The 20437-nt window shown below is 42.5% G+C and overlaps 2 protein-coding genes, 2 non-coding genes and 1 pseudogene across 5 annotated transcripts in view; 3 read left to right on the forward strand and 2 right to left on the reverse strand.

Moving 5' to 3' along the window:
• The window catches only part of LOC137489621 (uncharacterized), a 403605-nt gene that overhangs the window by 210580 nt on the left and 172588 nt on the right, over positions 1–20437 (forward strand). The window lies entirely within an intron of this gene.
• Positions 353–7363, forward strand: LOC101883592 (uncharacterized). 2 transcript variants are annotated; one of them, XM_087248526.1, is made up of 13 exons: positions 353–634; positions 733–796; positions 1653–1826; positions 1906–2041; positions 2110–2473; positions 2568–2694; positions 2870–2926; positions 3961–4040; positions 4183–4569; positions 4671–5227; positions 5330–5499; positions 5872–6038; positions 6533–7363. In XM_087248526.1, the coding sequence occupies exons 3-13, from the start codon at positions 1664–1666 to the stop codon at positions 6965–6967; spliced, it is 2643 nt and encodes an 880-aa protein (XP_087104652.1). In that variant the 5' UTR covers positions 353–634; positions 733–796; positions 1653–1663; the 3' UTR covers positions 6968–7363. The 2 variants fall into 2 exon arrangements, with proteins under 2 accessions (XP_087104652.1, XP_087104654.1); XM_087248528.1 differs by having other exon boundaries at positions 2873–2926.
• LOC137489652 (U1 spliceosomal RNA) lies at positions 12733–12889 on the reverse strand. The gene has a single exon (XR_015487009.1). It is a non-coding gene; the product is annotated as a U1 spliceosomal RNA (small nuclear RNA).
• LOC137494268 (U1 spliceosomal RNA) lies at positions 14279–14442 on the reverse strand. Its single transcript, XR_015485034.1, has one exon. It is a non-coding gene; the product is annotated as a U1 spliceosomal RNA (small nuclear RNA).
• On the forward strand, positions 19926–20026 carry LOC141382085 (U6 spliceosomal RNA; annotated as a pseudogene).

A 20437-nucleotide genomic window follows, 5' to 3' on the forward strand; every position in this document is an offset into this window, starting at 1 on the left:
GTCCTAACATCGGCCGGACAGCGTTTCCGATCATTTGCCGACGTCGCGGCGACATTTTGCCAATTAGCAAACGCTCCCTGAACGACATCGCACCGATGGAATTTTGAAAATCGGCACGACGTCGGCCCAACGTATGTGTGCTGTCTGGGTAGTCACCCTTAGTGTACATGTTTTGAAGTACTTGTAAATATTCCTATGGTCTTAATGTAAATGCTGCAATGGACTTTGTATTTAAAATCTTTATTGCACAGTATTTCAGCCATGATTATAGTACAACTTGTTGGTTTTGTTTTAAACGTAGTAAAACATGGTTATGTGTGATAAAAGTATGTTAATCTATTTGTATGTTTGTGAAAAATATTAATAAATCTTCAACTGTTATTGAGAGTGGTGTGTCGTGTTTATTATAAATAAGCAGCTGCTGCAGCTAGTGGTCCATAAGTATGGAGCAAAACGCCTGAGAACAGCGCCTCCGCGGAGCGGCCGGCATTTCCGGTTGCGTCGTCCTAACGTCGGCCGGACAGCGTTTCCGATCATTTGCCGACGTCGCGGCGACATTTTGCCAATTAGCAAACGCTCCCTGAGCGACATCGCAGCGATGGAATTTTGAAAATCGGCACGACGTCGGCCCAACGTATGTGTGCTATCTGGGCTATTACAGAGATTTTGTGTGGTAAGCTATTTTTATATTGCTAAGATCACATCACGTTTGAAATCTCTCTCTTTGTGCAGTGTTTGGTCTGTGCTGGTGACGCTGTGCCGTCAGAAAGTTCACCTTTCCAAGATATTTCGTGTGGTAAGTTGTTTTTATACTGTGATATTATTTAAATGCATATTTGGCTGCACAAAACCTGAAAAAGTTTAGCTTTTGTATTATTTTCGACGATCGCGTCGGTTTGATAGCTCAGTATACACAGATGTTTCATTATAATATAGAAACAAACATGCTGATAAATAAATATCCCTTTATATGTAGCAATATATGTTACCATGGCGATTGTTATCATTAGTTGTAACTATGAGAAGTGAAGAACATCTTAAGATCTTAACTGGGACAAAACATATGACCAATACCTGTATTTGTTATCATAAGAATATAGTAAAATCGTTATTGCCATAGACTGAATAATATATCACTGATTCTCCAGGCCTAGGACAAAAACATATTCAGCAATTACTGCTATAAGCTTTAAAATGAAAATGTGCATACATTAAATATGATTTGTTATGTTATTTCAAGTATTATATGTGTAAATGATATCATATTAATGAGAGTATGTATTTAACATGCTTAGAATGTATTTTACCTTACCTTATATCAGCCATATGGAGGTTGATATTAATAGCTGCTCCTTAAAAAACACAAAATACAACTGTAGGCATTTGAAAAAAATGTATAACAGAGCAATTGATATGATAATTCATGTTTTCATTGCCACTGTCAAATGCATCATCTCTGTCAGCATTGTTAACCCTTGTCAGATAATTTATTTTGATGATATTTCATTTATTTGTTAATTATCAAACATGTAAAAATGGAAAAAAAAAAGACTTAACACACAAAATGTTTTTTTAATACTTTATCATGAGCTCAGAGCTAAGACCATATTCCCTCTCTATATTTGTGATGTTTATAAGAATACTTCTTACAGGTGAATTAGACATGGATCCACTGTTGCCCACCCTGAGCATTGTTGACACCAGTGTGCCACAGGACAGACAACAGTGCTTTCTTAAAGCATCGAAGGACGCCAAGACCCTGGCCTCTCGCAACAGGTGCTTCGAGTGGAACACTAGCCAGGACAAAAAAACTGCTTGTGAGGAAGGTAATATCTGATTTATGCGTTTCTGTCATATGCGTACACTGCAGACTGTTATTTGCATTAATGTTATTTTATGTCTTAGCTAAAAAAAGATGCCAGCACATTACTTGTACGCCATCTGAGGTCCAGTATCTCGGCCAGCTCATTCTAAACTTTGGCAAGTACAATGGACAAAGTTTTAAATGGCTGGTGGAGAACGACGTTGGCTACATTAAATAGTAAGTATGTTGCTATACATTTGTATAAGCTGTTTTTACACAAATTAATTATCTTTTTGAAATTTCAGTGTGCTGGATCTACACATCAAGGAGCGTCGCCATCAAGGAAGAAAAGAGGGCCCAGGTGAGTATATAAAGGATCTTCTGTTACAGTATGTGCAACTGTTTCCACAGGTTTCCTGCCACCTCGAGGTCAACGTCGAAAGGGCCATCTACGGTCAGGGCCGCTTCAGATCCTTCACGTTCCTGGAGATGTGGCAGTGGTACAGCCTGCACAAGACCCTGCAGGCGGATCCACAAGCTGGTAGTGCCCAAGAAAAGAAGATGGCACAGGAGGCGTTCTGCTCTGTGCGGCAGTGGCTGACGATGAAGGAGGAGGACATCAGCGTCAAGACACTGAAGCGGTTCCGGCAGTACATTCTCAACAAAGAGGTAGGTTTTATTTATTTCTTTTAAATGTGACTTTATTAAAAAATATATATCATGCTGGCAACATTTCATGCAAACTACAACCTGTAACTCACAGAAACCCCTAGAAGACAGGCCTCTTCCTGCAGCGGCGGCCAGCTCCAGCTCGTCGGGATCTAGAGGTGATGGTGGATGGGAGGATGATGCGCTACTGGTGGAAGCCCTCAGTGCTTTCGAAGCACAAGGTGTATATCACTTTTATTATTGTCTTTAATTGTTCATGTACCATAGCATAAATCTTTTATTAATAAATAAATCAATGACACACAATATCAAAACACTGTGCTGATGAGATTGTCTTCTTGCTGCTTTGACACTGACTTTTGCCCATCTTGTGTTTTTTTTTTTGTCCTCCTTTAGCAGTTGAGGACAAAGGCAGTCTGCCGAAGAAACCACTCAGCTTCTCTGAAAGACAAGGTATATCACATAATAAATGTCACTTATTAACATTTATTCATACTGTTGTAGCATGAACTACAGCTGAGGGCCCTCCTGTGAAATATTTATTTAAGGTAATGGAGCAAGGACATGTTCACTGTACTTAGGATAGTATATTATCTTTTGAAGAAAGTTTTATTTGTTTTATTATTTATGTTTTTCTATCGGCTACAGAACAAACAGTGTTAACCTAGTTAAGCCTTTACTTTCTCACGCTGAATATGGTAACACTTCAGTATAATAGTCCTTTAGTTAATCAATTTACTAACACTAAGTGTCACCAATCTTGTGCAGCATTTATTAATTACAGTTCAACATTAATGCATTATTAAAATCCAAAGTTGTGCTTGTTGCACAGTGCATTATTGAACTAACGTTATTTAACTTAAATAACATCATTAACAAAGATAAATTAATACTGTAATTAATGTATTAAATTTCTTGTTCATGTTAGTAAATGCATTAACTAATATTAACTAATGAACTATTACTCTAAAGTGTTACCCTAAAGGGTGACACTTTACAACAAGTTTGTATTAGTTAATGTCAAAGCATTTACTACCATAAACAAGCAATGAACAATATACTAAATACAGTATTTGTTCGTGTTACAGTCATCCATGCCAACTCACAGTCCATCAACTAAGCATTAAATATTATTTTAATAAAGCATTAGTACATGTTGAACTATGATTAAAAATGTTGTACAAGCATTGTTCATAATTAGTTCATGTTAGTAAATACATTATCTAATGAAACCTTATTGTAAAGTGTGACCCAATATTATATACTGTCATCACGGTAAAGATAAATTATTAGAAAAGAAGTTATTAGAACTATTATGTTTAGAAATGTGCCTGAACAAGTCCTCTCTCCATTACACATAAATTGTGAAAAATAAACTCAAATTTAACAGGGGGGCTTATAATTCCGGCTTCAACTGTGTGCATTAATAAATAAAATTCATCACACTAAGACACCGTCTTCTGATAATCACAACTGTGCTCATTTAGGAGCCGGGGAAGCAAAGAGAAGAAAACGTTCCTGTGAAGATCTGTCACAGAAGCCACACTCAGACTCTCCACTGTCTGCTGTAAGTTTATCATTTGTACATCACAATTAGGTGGTGTATATACTCCTGAATACAGTTTTGTGAGCATAGATGGGGAGGCCGTGCAAAAAGTATGAATATGTCAATGAAAAAGGTTTTACTTATTATACTTACTTTGTTGAAGGCTCCTGCGTCGACTTCTTTATTGGAGGCTCCTGCATCAGCCTCATTAGTTCCTGGCCAGTCTTCGTCATCGGCTCCTGCATCAGCCTCATCAGTTCCTGGCCAGTCTTCTTCATCGGCTCCTGCATCAGCCTCGTCATTTCCTGCCTCGGCTTCTTCATCGGCTCCTGTATCAGCCTCGTCAGTTCCTGCCTTGGCTTCTTCTTCGGCTCCTGCATCAGCCTCGTCAGTTCCTGCCTCGGCTTCTTCATCGGCTCCTGCATCAAACTCGTCAGTTCCTGCCTCGGCTTCTTCATCGGCTCCTGCATCAGCTTCTGTGTCAGCTTCTGACGTTCAACCTAGAAGGTCATCTGGTGGGTCAACACACAGTGACCCAGCACATTCTGAGGTAACTGTCAAAGAACTCTGTGAAGATAAGAAAAATTAATACTTTAATACTAAAACTTTAATTGATTTTAACAGTTTTGTCTCGGTTATTCTAATTACCAGGTGTTATTTGAGGGTTGGCACAAGATGTGGGAGTCTGGTCTTCATGGGCTGCCCAGTGCAGACATACTGTGGCTTAAGGAGGATGCTGAAAGGGGACTCTTTCAGAGGGCCATGTCTTATAAAGACAAACATGGAAACAGAAAGTGGAGGAAAGTCCTGAAGGATGACCGGATGTGGTTTCACCCTCCAGAATTTCCTGGAGTGGTGGAAGGAAAAGTCCCCTCAGCAGACTCCTTTTTTCACAGCTCCGTTTTTTTCTTGAGATCAGTCGGTGTGTGGCGTTACAGTCTTCGGTGCCCAAGGTCTGACTGCCCAGCACGCACCAATCAGAAGGCTTTTCTCTACCGTTGTGGGTATTCATCCACGGTAAGACAGATCTGCCACATGTCTGGCTGGTACTCCATGCTGACTGAGGTCCTGGCATGCAACGCCTGTAGAAAGGCTGCAAAGGAGTCGGAAGAGCATACTATTGGTCGTTTCCTGTCATGGGATCAGTGCATCCTTAATCAGCTCAGTCCAGCTCACAGAGCGGTGTTTCCTGCTGTCTTGACGCTACGGTGAGTCTCTAGCAGAATACAAATCATTGTAAAATTATTCAGAGTCTAATAAAAGTTAAGACTCACCATCATCTAATGATTGTGTTGCTCCTATGATTCTAGGCGTGGCGTGGACAAGCAGGTGATCCGCCTGATGAGGGATCGCACTGAGGGAAACACCATGGTGAAAGTTTGGAGACAGGTGCAGGAGAGCCACTGCGAGGACTATCTGCAGAGAAAGGACTTGTACACCACTCTTCTCAGCCAGTACAACAAACCTGGGAAGATCACTCGTAAGTCAGAGTTAATTGTTTTCTTTAAGGGATAGTTCACCCAGAAATGAGTAGTTTTAAACCTTTATGAGTTTCTCTCTTTTGTTAAACACAAAAGAAGATATTCTGAAGAAAGCCGAAATCCTGTAACCATTGACTTCCATTGTAAAAAAAAAAAAAAAAACAAATACTATGGAAGTCAATGGTTACAGGTTTCTGACATTTTTCTAAATATCTTGTTTAGTGTTTAAAAGAAACCCATAATGGTTTAAAATCATTAAAAGGATCAGCAAATGATGAAAGAATTATTATTATTATTATTTTTTAATTCCTATCCTTTTGAGCATTTATTCAAAGATTAAGTAGCAAAGTGTCTGTTTTCTCTGCTTTTAGGGAGTTTGTGCCAGCAGTTCCAGCGACCACCAGCACGGAGAGAGCCGCCATCTGCCAGACTGATGAGAAAGGCGTTCCTTATCTCAGAGGCAGATAACATCGAGGACTACCGTACTCAGATTATGTCCACATTTGGGCAAGTCCTGAAGTACGACTCCACCAAGAAGGTAAATTTAACACAATGGAAAAAAAGTCAGTTTGTAAACGTATTGCAAAACCTTTTTACTGTTATTCTTTCAGGAAATCCTTTATCAGAGAGATTTTATCCTTAAAATATTATTGTCCACTTTTGCATCATGGGACATTTTAATCATTAATTATTAATGACAATTGATAAGTAAAGTATTATTAATTGTTTAATAATAAATAATTATCAATAAATTAATATCTAATATGGGTTACTAGTGCTTTAAAATCCTGTTTGTCACCATCACACGCACCAGATTATTAATCATACTTACCTACGTCTTTGTGTGTCGTTTTCTTCACTTCAGGTTTCCTCTTGCATGCTCTGCATCCGAAATCTAATGAGCTGCAATGCAAAAACACATTATTAATTCATTTCTGAATATTAGTGACTATTACTTTCTTGGTCTGGTGCAGAAAAAAAAATACAAAATACAAAAATGTTTAAATCTGTTTGTGTTGTATTTGTTATCAGATCTGCAAGAAACTCTCCGGCGATGGAAAAGGCACTGCAGAGTTGTGTACCAATGTGGCCAACGAGCAGGGGCAGATCCTCATATCTGTTCTCACCTGTGAGGAGTCATTGGAGAAGATGAGGCCGATGGCTGAAGGCCTCATGGAGAGGTACAGGAGAGCTGACGAGGCACCGCCTGAGCTCATGTATGTGGATCGTGGCTGCTGTCGCGTCCACGCTGTGTCCTCGGTTGAGCAGCTCTTCAGTGACTGGACGGACAGGGGCATGCTGGTACGGCTGGACATCTTTCATTGGATCCATCGATTCGATGCAGCCCTACGGACAGATCATCATCCAAAGTATGCCCTGTTCAAGTCTGCCCTCTCTGCTGCCGTCTTTGCCTACAACAAAGACGACATGGCTCTTCTGGTACAGGCGATACGTGCCGGTCACTAGAGATGCGCGGATGGGCTATTATTTCATCCGCAACCGCATCACAAAACTCATCATCCGTCCGCCATCCATCCGCAGTAACATTTTTGACCAATTTTTAAAACCACACCCGCCCGCCATCTGCTGATTGGGCTCTTTATTTGAATGGCTTATTCCTTTTTTTATTAATTGAATGTTTCTTTATTGATCTTTATAGAATAGAGAATGACTTTAATGTAGACATGCAGTTAATCCAAACGTGCAAGTCATTAATTGACGACGCTTTGAAGTTACGCTAAAGATACGAGGACGTGTCTTTTCACTTGATTCGATTCCTCAGTCTTTTCGCGTCCTTCCCTCGTACCGTTATCCCGGTGGGGTGGAAACACGAGGAAAGAAAGCAAGGAAAGGAAACGAGGATGCACAATAAGAAATGAGAAGCACCCGAGCTCTCAGAATATCAGCAGTGAACTCCATCTCCAATCGGCGCACAGGGACAAAAATAAATAAATAGCCTAAATTAAACGCACTGTACTATACAACTTTTTTTTTATTGTAGCCTAATAGAAAACGCATTGACACATCATTTCAACATGCTGCTATTTAGCCTACTACTAAATGCCTATTTCACTTTATTTTTTAGTAAATAGATAGAATAATAAGTCATTTACATTATAGCCTAATAATGTTTACATTTGTAGTTGTCCATAGCAACCCCAAAAACGTACCTGATTGCCTTGCACATCTAATTAATGGGCACAGTTTTTCGACTATTTTTTTTATTTTTTGCTGTGGATGTTATTGAGCTTGCAGAAATCGGAAACAACACAGTTCTGCGACACAGATGAACCTTTATTGATATCTCTATCAGACAATACCTATTTTATATGCCAAAAGAAACAACAGGCAGTAAAAAAATATTAACATAAATATCTTAATGTAGGCATAGGCTATAGTCGCATGCTTTGGCAAACAGTTGAACATTTTTTAATAAAAACGTCATATCGTGCATAAGCTTTGTAGGCTCAGTCACCCCCACAATTAGAAATTAAATTAGAAAAACAGATATGCCATCCCTCTTTGAGCGAACCTGACCAGGCTAAAGTGCATGTATGAAAAGTGCCCCAATAACCCATTCCCCTCAAACTTGAAGCATAACGAAATACTACGCCATTAAAGTTGCGACAAAGAAATTCTGGCAAAATAACCTAAGCCTCGGAACGTAAAAGCGAGGCCAACATGTCTAGAATAGAATAGGCTAAACCAATATGAACGTAAAATTATCAGCTGACCGAACTCAAAAGTTTATATTGAACATGTGTGTAGCCTAAATAACATAGGCTAATTGGTTTAATATGCCTGACCTTAGGTCTAGTTTTATTTTTTTCTTGGCACAATGCAGGAATAAAATAGCATTTGTGTCAGGATTCAGACGGGAGCGCCTGCATAGCCACTATGCGCCCTGCTGCACTGAAGGAGCGCTCGCTCGCAGCACTTGTTGCTGAAATGCATAGAATTCTCTTGGAAAGGTGCTGCAATCGTGGGAATGCCTGGCCTTATTTCTCCCAAAAGGAAAGTAGATTTTCCTCTGCTGATCCGTCTATACGGAAGTTTGTAGAGGTATACTTCTGTACTTCATCCAGAATTAGTGTATCCGATTCCTCCTCCCATTCTGTGAAGTCATTCCTAGGCTTTTTCGTTGGTGCGCCAGCTATGACTATAAAAACAGTGCAACCGCCCGCCACCCGCCCGAATTTAATTAAAATATTATTTTTTCGTAACGTCATCCGCCCGATCCGCGGTTTATCCGCGGAGTCCGCGGCTATAACCGCCAACCGCGCATCTCTACCGGTCACCCAACCAACTATGCCTCCCTGACTGACAGCCAGATCATCGAGCTGCGTGTCAGTAAATATGACCTCAGCCATTACGTCAGGAGGATCACAGTTGGTGCACAGGAAACATGTGCGCGCGTGCAGTGCGCCATTGATCTCCTGAAGGGAGCCGCAGGGATGGATGAGAACCAGGTGCATCTGTTTAAGGACTCTGCAGCCATCGACCACATCTGGGAGAACCAGCAGAAGCACCTTGAATGCATCCAGGATCCACCAGGGAGGAACATGTACACCATCACCAAGTATGTGACCCGTAACGGTGTTCGTCTTGCGCGGTACAGTACGGTGAGAGGAAGCAACAGTCTGGAGGGCTTTCATTCCTTTCTGCCTGACATGATCCCGGGACCCCACTGTGCTGCCGTCCCGTTTCAAGTCTATCTGTTGGCTGGCATCGCACACTGGAACTCTAACAGGGAGTCAGCCAGCGTCCAAGGGCGGAAAGGGAGGAAACATATATTGTACATGTCTCCTCTGGTCCATCGCCTAAACCAAAGGTGCCAGGAGCTATTTGGGGAGGTGGAGGAGGCAAACTACAGGCCTCCGGTTCCTGCTGGTGATGAGCGCATTGGTCTGGAGTACCTGTTTTCCCAGTCCTCAGAGCCCTTCAGTGCTCCTGATCATTACGCTCAGACTAGAGAGACACTTCAGGCAGATGAGGATGAGGACGAAGATGTTCCTGCTGGGGTGGCAGAGGAAGAGGAAGAGCTGCAGGAGGAAGATGATGATGTGGGCTACTCCTCAGACCGCGAGAGGGACAGCCTGACTCCTCTGAGGAACCGTCTGTGCCTCACCGATCAGGCAGTGGCTGCTGAATTTGACCCCTGTGTGGAGGACGTGTGCGGTCCCAATCATCTGCCTGGGTACCAGCACGTAGAGTATCTGTGTAAAGTCCTTGTTGAGATCGCCCTGGAGGAGGGAAAACTTGCCTTAAATGAGTCGACCAGGCAAAAGGTCATCAGCGCCTGGAACAAGCTTGACCTCCATGACCGCAGCATCCAACAATTCGACAGCCTCTACTCTGCACGCTGGGGCAATGCTCTGTTTGGCCGCACCAGTGGAGATCCGACTGAGGCGTCCCTGGTGCAGAAGCTCAAGTTCAGCAAGCAGTACTCAGCCGCACACTTGGTGGACTCCAGAAAGAACCGGCTGATGTACTGCCTGGTCAAACAGCTGTGGCTTCATCCTGGTGTTGGAGGAAAAGCTAAAGGGTCACCGCTGAAACAGCAGATCACTAAACTGTACCAGCGTGTGCAGCAGAGAGTGACGGTGGACGATGATCAGCTCAGCAAACTCGGGATTCCCATCCTGAAAATAAATTTAAAGTGCGTGAGCGAGTTCATCAGGAGGCAGGAGGCGCTGTCAGCCACAAATGTCACCAACCAGGGTCTGTCTGTCCTCTGTCGTCACCAGAGCGTCTCCAGCACCAGCCAGCCCCCCGCTGAGGAGCTTCCAGAGGAAAGACCCCATACCAGCCGGCCTCCAGTGCAATATCCTATCACCACTTCTCTGGCCGGCACCCGAAAGTTGAAGCAAAGGCTCCCGCAAATCTTACCTGTCCCTCCCTCTGCTCTTGCTCAACCAGTTCCTGCGCCGGCCCATTCGATGCCCGCAGGACTCCGGCACACACACACTCCGCTGACTGCACCTCCCGCTGTTTCCTTGCCGCAGGCATCCACTCTGCCACTGTTGCCCTCAAGATCAACAGTCTACAAGAGGAAAAAGGCAGAACTCAGTGGCTCTGGACATCCAACCTCAGTGAAGGTTTACATCAGTGCTCTGTGTGGCCAACCAACTCAAGGCCACAAGAAATACAGAAAGAAGAGCTACTGTGAGAGCTCCAAAGCCTCCACGTCCACAAACCTTGCTGGGCAGACGTTTGACTGTTTTGAAGACTTTAAAAGGGCTGTGGACGTTCTCTTGGGCTCTCAGTCTCAGGCCTCCGAGTCTGTCTAACTGGACCTCTATCCATGTTGCGGTTCATAGTTCTTGACTTGTAACAGTGTTATTGTTGCAAAAATGGATATGTTATAATAACAGTTGGTTGTTTGAAAGTTTACAGTGTTTTACACTAATCTGTTGATTGTTGTAACACTGGTATTGATGCAAAAATGTATGTTATAATAACAGTTGATTTTTTAAAAGTTTACAGGTTTTTATGGTTTGCGCTAATTTGTTGACTGTTTTTTACACTTATTGTTGCACAAATGTTCGCAATATTAACAGTTGACTGTTTCAGAGTACACATAGTTTTATACTAATTTGTAGATTGAAACTTATTGTTAATTTACAAAAGTTAAGCTTTTTTTTTTTTTTACAGTTTGCACTAATTTGTTGATTGTTGTAGAAACAAATTTTATATTAACATTTGACTGTTTAAGTTTACAGTGTTTTACACTAATTTGTTGATTGTTGTAACACTGTTTTGTTCCAGAAATGTATGTTATATTAACAGTTTAATGTTTTACAGTTTACAGTATTTCTTTAATTGTTTTCTTGTTTTTATTTATTTATTTATTTATGTATGTATTTATTTATGTTTATTAAGTATATATTATCATAATGTTATTTAAAGTACTTTAATATAATTATTTAATTTAATTATTTATTTATTATAAAATTTTAGTAATAAAAAATATATAATTATGTTATTTAAAGTACTTTAATTATTACTTTGTGATAACTAATGTTGCTTTATATACTTTAATTGTTAGCTTAGTTTTTTTTTAAGAGGATTTATTTTTTATTTTATTTTTTTATATCTAAATGCTTGACCTGGCAGTATTTTTTTATGTATACAAATATATTCTTATATCTATAACTGCTATCAGTAATATTAAAACTTATGATTGTAATAGTAATGTGCTTTTTATTATGTACAAAGTATATCTATAGTATACATTTTTATGTCAGGCAGGTCTAACAATATGTTTAGAACTTTTCTTTTGCACTTTTAATAAATTTGGATAATAAAATACAATCTCGTGTTTCTTTTTGTATGTGTTGGAAGGACTTCATTGGTTTTTAAAAATTGACTAAATCTTCTGATTTTGAATTTAATTTAGAATCATTATCCAAGTCTATGACAATAATATGCAGTCCATTTTAATAGTAACCTCTGGTACAGGCGCTCTGAAAGGTCTATTGCTCCTCTGTGTTTTTCCAAGTCCAGCTCTGGAGTCGATGACAGCTTATCCTGTTGCCGTCAGATGGGATGCCAGTGGATTCATCCTTAAACCACACTCCAACATCAAGCTCCACCTGCAACACACAAATACAAAAACAGTACATTATTCAAATATCCTATGCCATTACACTCAAAATAGAACTGTTGTAATTTGTTACAAAGTAGTTAGTTACTATAATTAAAATACTTACCCAGTAACAAAGTAAGGGATTATTATTCATTTTATGTAATTGTATTACTGCTATTAGAAATATGATGGTATATCTGTATAATATAATAGAACAGAAGCAAAATGTTTCCATTTTTTGTTATACAAACATATTTAAGAATAATTCTACTAAACATTATGCATTTATAAAAAGTTTGACCTTTAATTACTACTATTACATATGAATATTTTATTTATAGAACTGATATTACATATATTAATTTATATATTCCATTTGTTGAGGTTTATGGGGATTTTGAGTGAACAATTAAAAGTCATTTAATTTAAAAAGCAACTTAAATTTTAATAACAAACTTATTAAATGATCATTTCATGGTTCACTTTTATGCACAGTTAGGGTTGTTTGCTTTAATTTCAAAAGCACCACACCATATGCAACGTGTCCTGACAATTACTACTATTTGTTTTGGTGACATCACAAAGGGGTTGTTCACTCGCAAAAGCAGTTCATTCATGGTTTGCTGAACCTCAATCAACCAATCAGGTGCAGTAATTGCCTACACTTCTAAAATGAAATTTGCACGCCGTACAGGTCGATCGCCATTCGCAGGGGTCAGCGTGGCCGGAGTGCAATGGCCAAGCCTCGCCCTGGGTGAACCACCTTCTTGATCATGGTATCTCCCCTGCCAGGTAAGTATGAGTTGCCGGGCGGCGCAAATGGCAGCCGCCGTTTTCTATCGGCCGTACTCCAGGGCGGTGATGCCCAGCCACCGAGCATGGGGAATGGGCCAGCAACCCCTGTCTCCTGACGGCGCTGTACTTGCAGCAGACGTGCCTGTGCCTGCAAACCACTCGCTAGTAACTGTGGCAACGCATGAAGAGTTTGAGCTTCCTCCAGATGCTTGCTTTGTGTTTTGTCATCAGTTGGGGCTGCCAACACATGGATTCCACCGGACGCACTCGACCTGGGGATAACAGACCCTCTATGGGGGGAGGGGAGGGGATCCTCCTGTTCTTTCTTTCTTTTCCTCCATCTGTTTTCTTTCTCTACAGATGCCGTTTTTCTCTGCTTAGTTTCTGATTTGGTCTATTTGGACATGTCGACCTCCTGCTTTGCTGCGGTTCGGACCGCCTTTGCCTAGAGCTCCGTGCTTTGCACTCTTGCCTTGTATGTTTTGTGTCCTGTTTTCTCACGTCAGCCTATCAGCACAGTGCTCAAACGACATAGCTTGAAGAAGACGAGGGGATCTACAAACGTTCCGCAAAAGAACTTCACTGACGAAAGCGGAAGCGCTAACGAAACAACCTCCCGCTGCAAGCACCTTACATTCCTGGGACGGGAAACCACCGACGGCTGGCTGCGAAATTGCCTGTGGTTCAGATTGGTTTAGAACCGTCCCTCTGCCCAAAAGGCCACAGACCTCTGCAAAAGATTGCAGTTCTTGAAACAAAGTTACCTCTGATCCGAGCAGAAGCGTTCGCTTACTTAATGGCAGATAAAATGATGACCTTTCACACGGTCTGCATTCGTTCCGTCAGTAACAGCGGCAGGCCGGTAAAAATAAAATTCTGACATTCCACAGGGCACACTCGCTTGGCGGACAAAAGCCACCGGGGGCTCTCTTTGCGTGTTCCTTCACCTGGTCAAACCGCTTTGAGGGGGGACCTTCGAGTAGTTTTCGGCGTCAGAACAGACTCTTCTAGCGACGGGTGGGCAGGCCTTCCACAGGCGCGCGCGGCTCTACTGGAGCAAAAGAGGCTTGGCAGAGGACGAGGAAGAGAGGAAAGCGCCGCTCCAGCGAGGGGGTGCTCGCTGCAGAGCCATTCGAGGAGAGCTGAGCTCCAGCGAGGGGGAGCATGAGCTGTCGCTCCTCCTCCTGTAAGCTGTTTTAATGCGTACACCAACCCCACCCCTAACCCTACCCCCAGTGACATCACTCGTAGAAGAAGTGCAAAAAAGGTGGAGCTCAAGCTTAAGCTCCCCCTCGCTGGAGCTCAGCTCTCCTCAAATGGCTCTGCAGCGAGCACCACTTGGCTCCAGCCGGGTCCGACGCTACCGCCTGAGCTCTGTCTTGAACCACTGTGCTCAGGGGAGAGCGCGAACGCAGTCCCCCACTACCAGAAATTATGCAGTCGAGATTCCCACATTTGGGGAATTCGCAGGGGTCAGCGTGGCCGGAGTGCAATGGCCAAGCCTCGCCCTGGGTGAACCACCTTCTTGATCATGGTATCTCCCCTGCCAGGTAAGTATGAGTTGCCGGGTGGCGCAAATGGCAGCTGCCGTTTTCTATCGGCCGTACTCCAGGGCGGTGATGCCCAGCCACCGAGCATGGGGAATGGGCCAGCAACCCCTGTCTCCTGACGGCGCTGTACTTGCAGCAGACGTGCCTGTGCCTGCAAACCACTCGCTAGTAACTGTGGCAACGCATGAAGAGTTTGAGCTTCCTCCAGATGCTTGCTTTGTGTTTTGTCATCAGTTGGGGCTGCCAACACATGGATTCCACCGGACGCACTCGATCTGGGCATAACAGACCCTCTATGGGGGGAGGGGAGGGGATCCTCCTGTTCTTTCTTTCTTTTCCTCCATCTGTTTTCTTTCTCTACAGATGCCGTTTTTCTCTGCTTAGTTTCTGATTTGGTCTATTTGGACATGTCGACCTCCTGCTTTGCTGCGGTTCGGACCGCCTTTGCCTAGAGCTCCGTGCTTTGCACTCTTGCCTTGTATGTTTTGTGTCCTGTTTTCTTACGTCAGCCTATCAGCACAGTGATCAAACGACATAGCTTGAAGAAGACGACGGGATCTACAAACGTTCCGCAAAAGAACTTCACTGACGAAAGCGGAAGCGCTAACGAAACAACCTCCCGCTGCAAGCACCTTACATTCCTGGGACGGGAAACCACCGACGGCTGGCTGCGAAATTGCCTCTGGTTCAGATTGGTTTAGAACCGTCCCTCTACCCAAAACGCCACAGACGTCTGCAAAAGATTGCAGTTCTTGAAACAAAGTTACCTCTGATCCGAGCCGAAGCGTTCGCTTACTTAATGGCAGATAAAATGATGACCTTTCACACGGTCTGCATTCGTTCCGTCAGTAACAGCGGCAGGCCGGTAAAAATAAAATTCTGACATTCCACAGGGCACACTCGCTCGGCGGACAAAAGCCACCGGGGGCTCTCTTTGCGTGTTCCTTCACCTGGTCAAACCGCTTTGAGGGGGGACCTTTCGAGTAGTTTTCGGCGTCAGAACGGGCTCTTCTAGCGACGGGTGGGCAGGCCTTCCACAGGCGCGCGCGGCTCTACTGGAGCAAAAGAGGCTTGGCAAAGGACGAGGAAGAGAGGGAAGCGCCGCTCCAGCGAGAGGGTGCTCGCTGCAGAGCCATTTGAGGAGAGCTGAGCTCCAGCGAGGGGGAGCATGAGCTGTCGCTCCTCCTCCTGTAAGCTGTTTTAATGCGTACACCAACCCCGCCCCTAACCCTACCCCCAGTGACATCACTCGTAGAAGAAGTGCAAAAAAGGTGGAGCTCAAGCTTAAGCTCCCCCTCGCTGGAGCTAAGCTCTCCTCAAATGGCTCTGCAGCGAGCACCACTTGGCTCCAGCCGGGTCCGACGCTATCGCCTGAACTCTGTCTTGAACCACTGTGCTCAGGGGAGAGCGCGAACGCAGTCCCCCACTACCAGAAATTATGCAGTCGAGATTCCCATATTAGGGGAGCTCGCAGACATCTGCCCAGGGAACGTGCAATGGTAACTGTAGACTGTAGACTCTCGTCCAACGAGAAGCCGCGATTGTCTACAGTTTGCTTAGACCATGGGCTAATCGGAGGGATGCATTGTCTAAAGTTTAAAATCAGGGCCAATCAGCGCTGAGGATTTTCCAAAGTTTCTCTTGCTCTGAATGCTCAATTTATCGGGTCTGAAAGTTCATCTGCTGTCAAGATAAATTCATATGTTAAAGTGATTTTGTGTGGAAAGTTATTTTTATACTGTTATATTGATGCACAGTATGTTTTGTTCACGACATGTTTAAAATATCTCACTTTTTGAGCAGTATTCGTGAGGCTGCGCCTTCAGAATGTACTCCTGTCGTAGAGATTTCGTGTGGTAAGTTATTTTTATACTGTTATATTGATGCACAGTATGTTCTGGTTACATCACGTTCAAAGTTTTTCACTCTTTGTGCAGCATTTTGTCTTTGTTCGTGAGGCTGCGCTGTCAGCAAGTACACCTGTTGTAGTGATTTATAGTGGTAGGTTATTTTTATCCTGTTCTGATAAACAGTATGTTTTGCTCACATCACATTTAAAATATTTCACTGTGTGTGCAGTATTTTGTCTGTGTGCCTGACGCTGCGCTGTCAGACGTTCATCCATTACAGAGATTTTGTGCGGTTAGTTATTTTTATTGTTACATTAATGCTAAGGTCACATCATGTTTGAAATATCTCATTCTTTGTGCAGTGTTTGGTCTGTGCTGGTGACGCTGTGTCGTCAGAAAGTTCACCTGTCCTAGAGATTTCGTGTTGTAGGTTATTTTTATACTGTGATATTACTTACATGTATATATGGCTGCACAAAACCTGAAAAAGTTTAGCTTATGTACTATTTTCAATGCTCGTGTCGGTTTGATAGCTCCATTTACATAGTAAACAGTTGTTTTATTAATATATAGCAACCATCATGCTAATAAATAAATATCCCTTCATATACAGCAATATATGTGACCATGACTATTATTATCATTAGTTGTTACTATGAGAAGTGAAGAACATTTTAAGATCTTAGCTGGGACAAAACATATGATCCATACCTGTACACAGTAAAATCATCAGAGTAAAATTTACTCAGTTCAGAGAACATTTGGTCCCTCTCTAAATTGAGCAAAATTTACTCAGCAGCAGAGTAAAGTTAATGAGCCGATGATGAGTTTAATTAAGTGATGATTGAGGACTGATGATGAACACCTGCTGTTAATATGCAGAAACAGAAGAGAAGCAGCAGCAGCTAGGCTCATTGCTTACCTGATTGACTTTATTTCTGTCAGATGTTCAAAAAATCCATATGAGACTGTGGCGAGGGGGCGTGGCCGAGAGCCGTGGGAACGGAGTAAGGCCACCGCGTAAGTGGATACACCTGCGGTGCGCACCTGCCTCGGATCCCACGGAAGGAGCTCTGGACCATAAAAGGAGGAACTATGGCAGAGGAAGCCGAGAGAGGACCGGGCCCGGACATATTTTACTTTTGCTTTCAGTTTGCTTCCTCACGAAGACTGCCGTCCGTCCGTTTTGGTTTAGACACGGAGACTGCCGTCCCTGTTATTAATAAATATTTTAAAACTGCGTTGGTTCTCCGCCTCCTTCTTTCTGGCGGCCAAAGGGCCATGAACTTTATTACAGTGGTGCCGAAGCCCGGGAGAAGGAGGGACGCGTTGTCCAGATGCCCTTGCCGCTGAGAGAGGGGCGAGTGTTTGGGAGTTAACCCGAGTGGGGGAGAAACCTGTTCGTCTGCCCAGAGTGCCGGGACGGCCTGAGGCTGGCGAGGAAAGGATCTGCCTGCTGCCGTCTCCCAGCATGGGGAGGAGCAGGAGACGCAGGGCTCACCACCGAAGGGGAAAGTGCTGAAGGGAGCCATCCCACAGAACCCGGGGGAGTTGCCGCGATCCACCATGATGCCAGAGCCTGCATCCATCCACGGAAGCGGAGCAGGAGACCAGAGATGCCGCCAGCCAGCCAGGAGAACCGCCGCCGGACGCCAGAAGACAGACGGGTGGATAGATTCCTCCACAGGGCTCCCAGCACGTCATCGCATCTCTCAGCTGGTGGAGGACCGAGTGGCAGCGTGTCTGGAGAACCGAACCCCAATTTTTTTTTTCATTTTCCTCTCTCCCCTTTCCTGGTCTACTCTGTCTTTCCTTTTTTTTCATCTCCTGTTCTCTCGGCCCATCTCATATAGGTCTCGCAGGGGCTGTGGCGCCAACCCCCCCATTGTCTCCGTGAGGAGCTGCCGTCCCTGTTATTAATAAATATTTTTAAACTACGTCGGTTCTCCGCCTCCTTCTTCCAGGCGGCCAAAGGGCCGTGAACTTTATTACAGAGATTTATAGTGAAGTCCAATGTTGTAATGAGAAACTAAATCATTTGGTGATGAAAGGTTAGTAATTTCAGGAAGAGAGTTAATACTAGCAAAAAAAAGGATTTTAAATTAATATGTTTTATGTTACGGAAGGAAATAGTACGGAGAGATTTGGTGGAAGAAAGAGAGAGTGCAAAATTAAATCAGAGGAGAAAATTATCCGTTATAGGGAGTTCCTCAGCAGAGAGGTCAATGGGTGAAACACCAGAGCAGCAGATGAGGTTGAGGGTGTGTCCTTTAGAGTGTGTGGGAACATTGACATGCTGTTGAAGTCCAAAGCTCTCAAGACAGGATATAAAATCTCTTGTAAGGGAGTTATTAAAATTATCCACATGAATATTAAAATCTCCTAAAACCATAATATTAGGTGAGAGGGTGGTAATATGTGTTAAAAAGCAGCAAAGTCATTTAGAAATTCATTATTTAGTTTGGGTGGACAATAAATTATGGAAACATTTGTAGGTGTGGATCCAGAAAGTTTTGAAATCATAGATTCGAATGAAGGAATAATGTGAAAATGTTTTTAAAGGAAAATGAGAAAGATTTTCAAGAATGTGTTCTCAAAAATTTCTACATTTGTTTCAGAAACAAAGTGCATAAAAGACCAGTTTCAGAACAATTTTGGAAAAAAATATTTGTGGAAATAGACGAAGAGGGAATCTGGAAGAATTTAAAATGGAAATATTTAGACGCAAAAATTGAAACGTTGGATTATTTCATCAGACATAATGTTATTTTCACTGAAACAAAACTGGCACAAATTGGAAGCAGTGAGAATGCATTATGCAAAATATGTGGACTGGAAAATGAAGGTATTATGCATTTGTTTTTAAAATGTGTTGAATTTAATACATTTATGGCAAAGTTAAAAGAAAGTATTAAACAAATGATGAAAAGTAAAACTGATTGAGGAGGAGACAGAATGGTATAAAATATTTTTATTTGGTTTTAATTAGGGATGCACCGATATGGATTTTTTGGCCGATACCGATAACCGATAATTCTTCAGACTTGGAGGCCGATAGCCGATATGTATAGGCCGATAATAATAAATATTTTAAATTGTTATATTTTTATACAGCAAACTTCATAAAAGATTGAACTGCTCTTATGAACTGAATAGTCTATACTTGAAGCAAAAAAGATATGATTTCGAAATTGCAAAGTGTCAACATCGGATCGATAACGATAATCTTAAAAATAGCATTTATCGGACAATAACGATATGGGCGCCGATATATCGTGCATCCCTAGTTTTAATGGAAGTAAAACAAGAATTGCCAATTTGTTTCTATCAGTTGCAAGAACTGTAATTTGAGAAAGGAGAAACATTGTTAAAAATAAACATGCTAAAATGGAGTTATGGACAATGTGTAAAAGAAACTGGAAAACTATATTAAAACTGTGGAACAATATTTTAGAATGGAAGAAAAAGAGACTGAATTTTACAAAACGTTTATGTTGAATACTCCTTATATTACGTACTCACTAGATGGTTTGAAAATAGATTTGCCAGAATGATTATGCTTGTTGTTTTCCTGTTTTGAAACCAACATAATGTCATAAGGAATGTTTGTAAATGATATTTTTATATGCTTCTGAACTGATGTTTTGAAAAAAAAAAACATATACTTGGATCGATACAGAAAATATTAGCATGGCCCCTGCGAAAGGATGACACGCAAATCCGTGAAGCGCTCCATATTGCTGTTTTAGTGCGTGGGTAAAAGTACAGAAATGAAAAAAGACAAAAGGCTTTTCACGATTCCAAATGGTGCATGAGGATGGGTTTAGCAAATCGTGGGAGGTGCTACTGGGTCAACTGGAAAGTCTACATGCATGGTGAAAACGAATGTGGGATGCTTTGATCGTTTGTTTTGTTGTGCAACCAATGCACTTCCAAAGCCCTTGCTTTAGTGGGACTTTGCCATAGGCTATCCTGACACTCTAATTTCCCCCTGTCCATAAACTTGGTGACCTACTGCATCAATCAGTGTGCCTAGCACTGACAGGGCCAAAGCTCTGTAGTGCACGGCATACAAGTGGGAACATGGCTCTCTAGGTCCCACCACCTTGGAGGAACATTGCTGGGACTCGAGGCGTACATATGCCCTGAGCCT

The sequence above is a fragment of the Danio rerio genome, chromosome 4, assembly GCF_052040795.2.
Source record: "Danio rerio strain M-AB ecotype USA chromosome 4, GRCz13ab, whole genome shotgun sequence".
Lineage (NCBI taxonomy): Eukaryota > Metazoa > Chordata > Actinopteri > Cypriniformes > Danionidae > Danio > Danio rerio.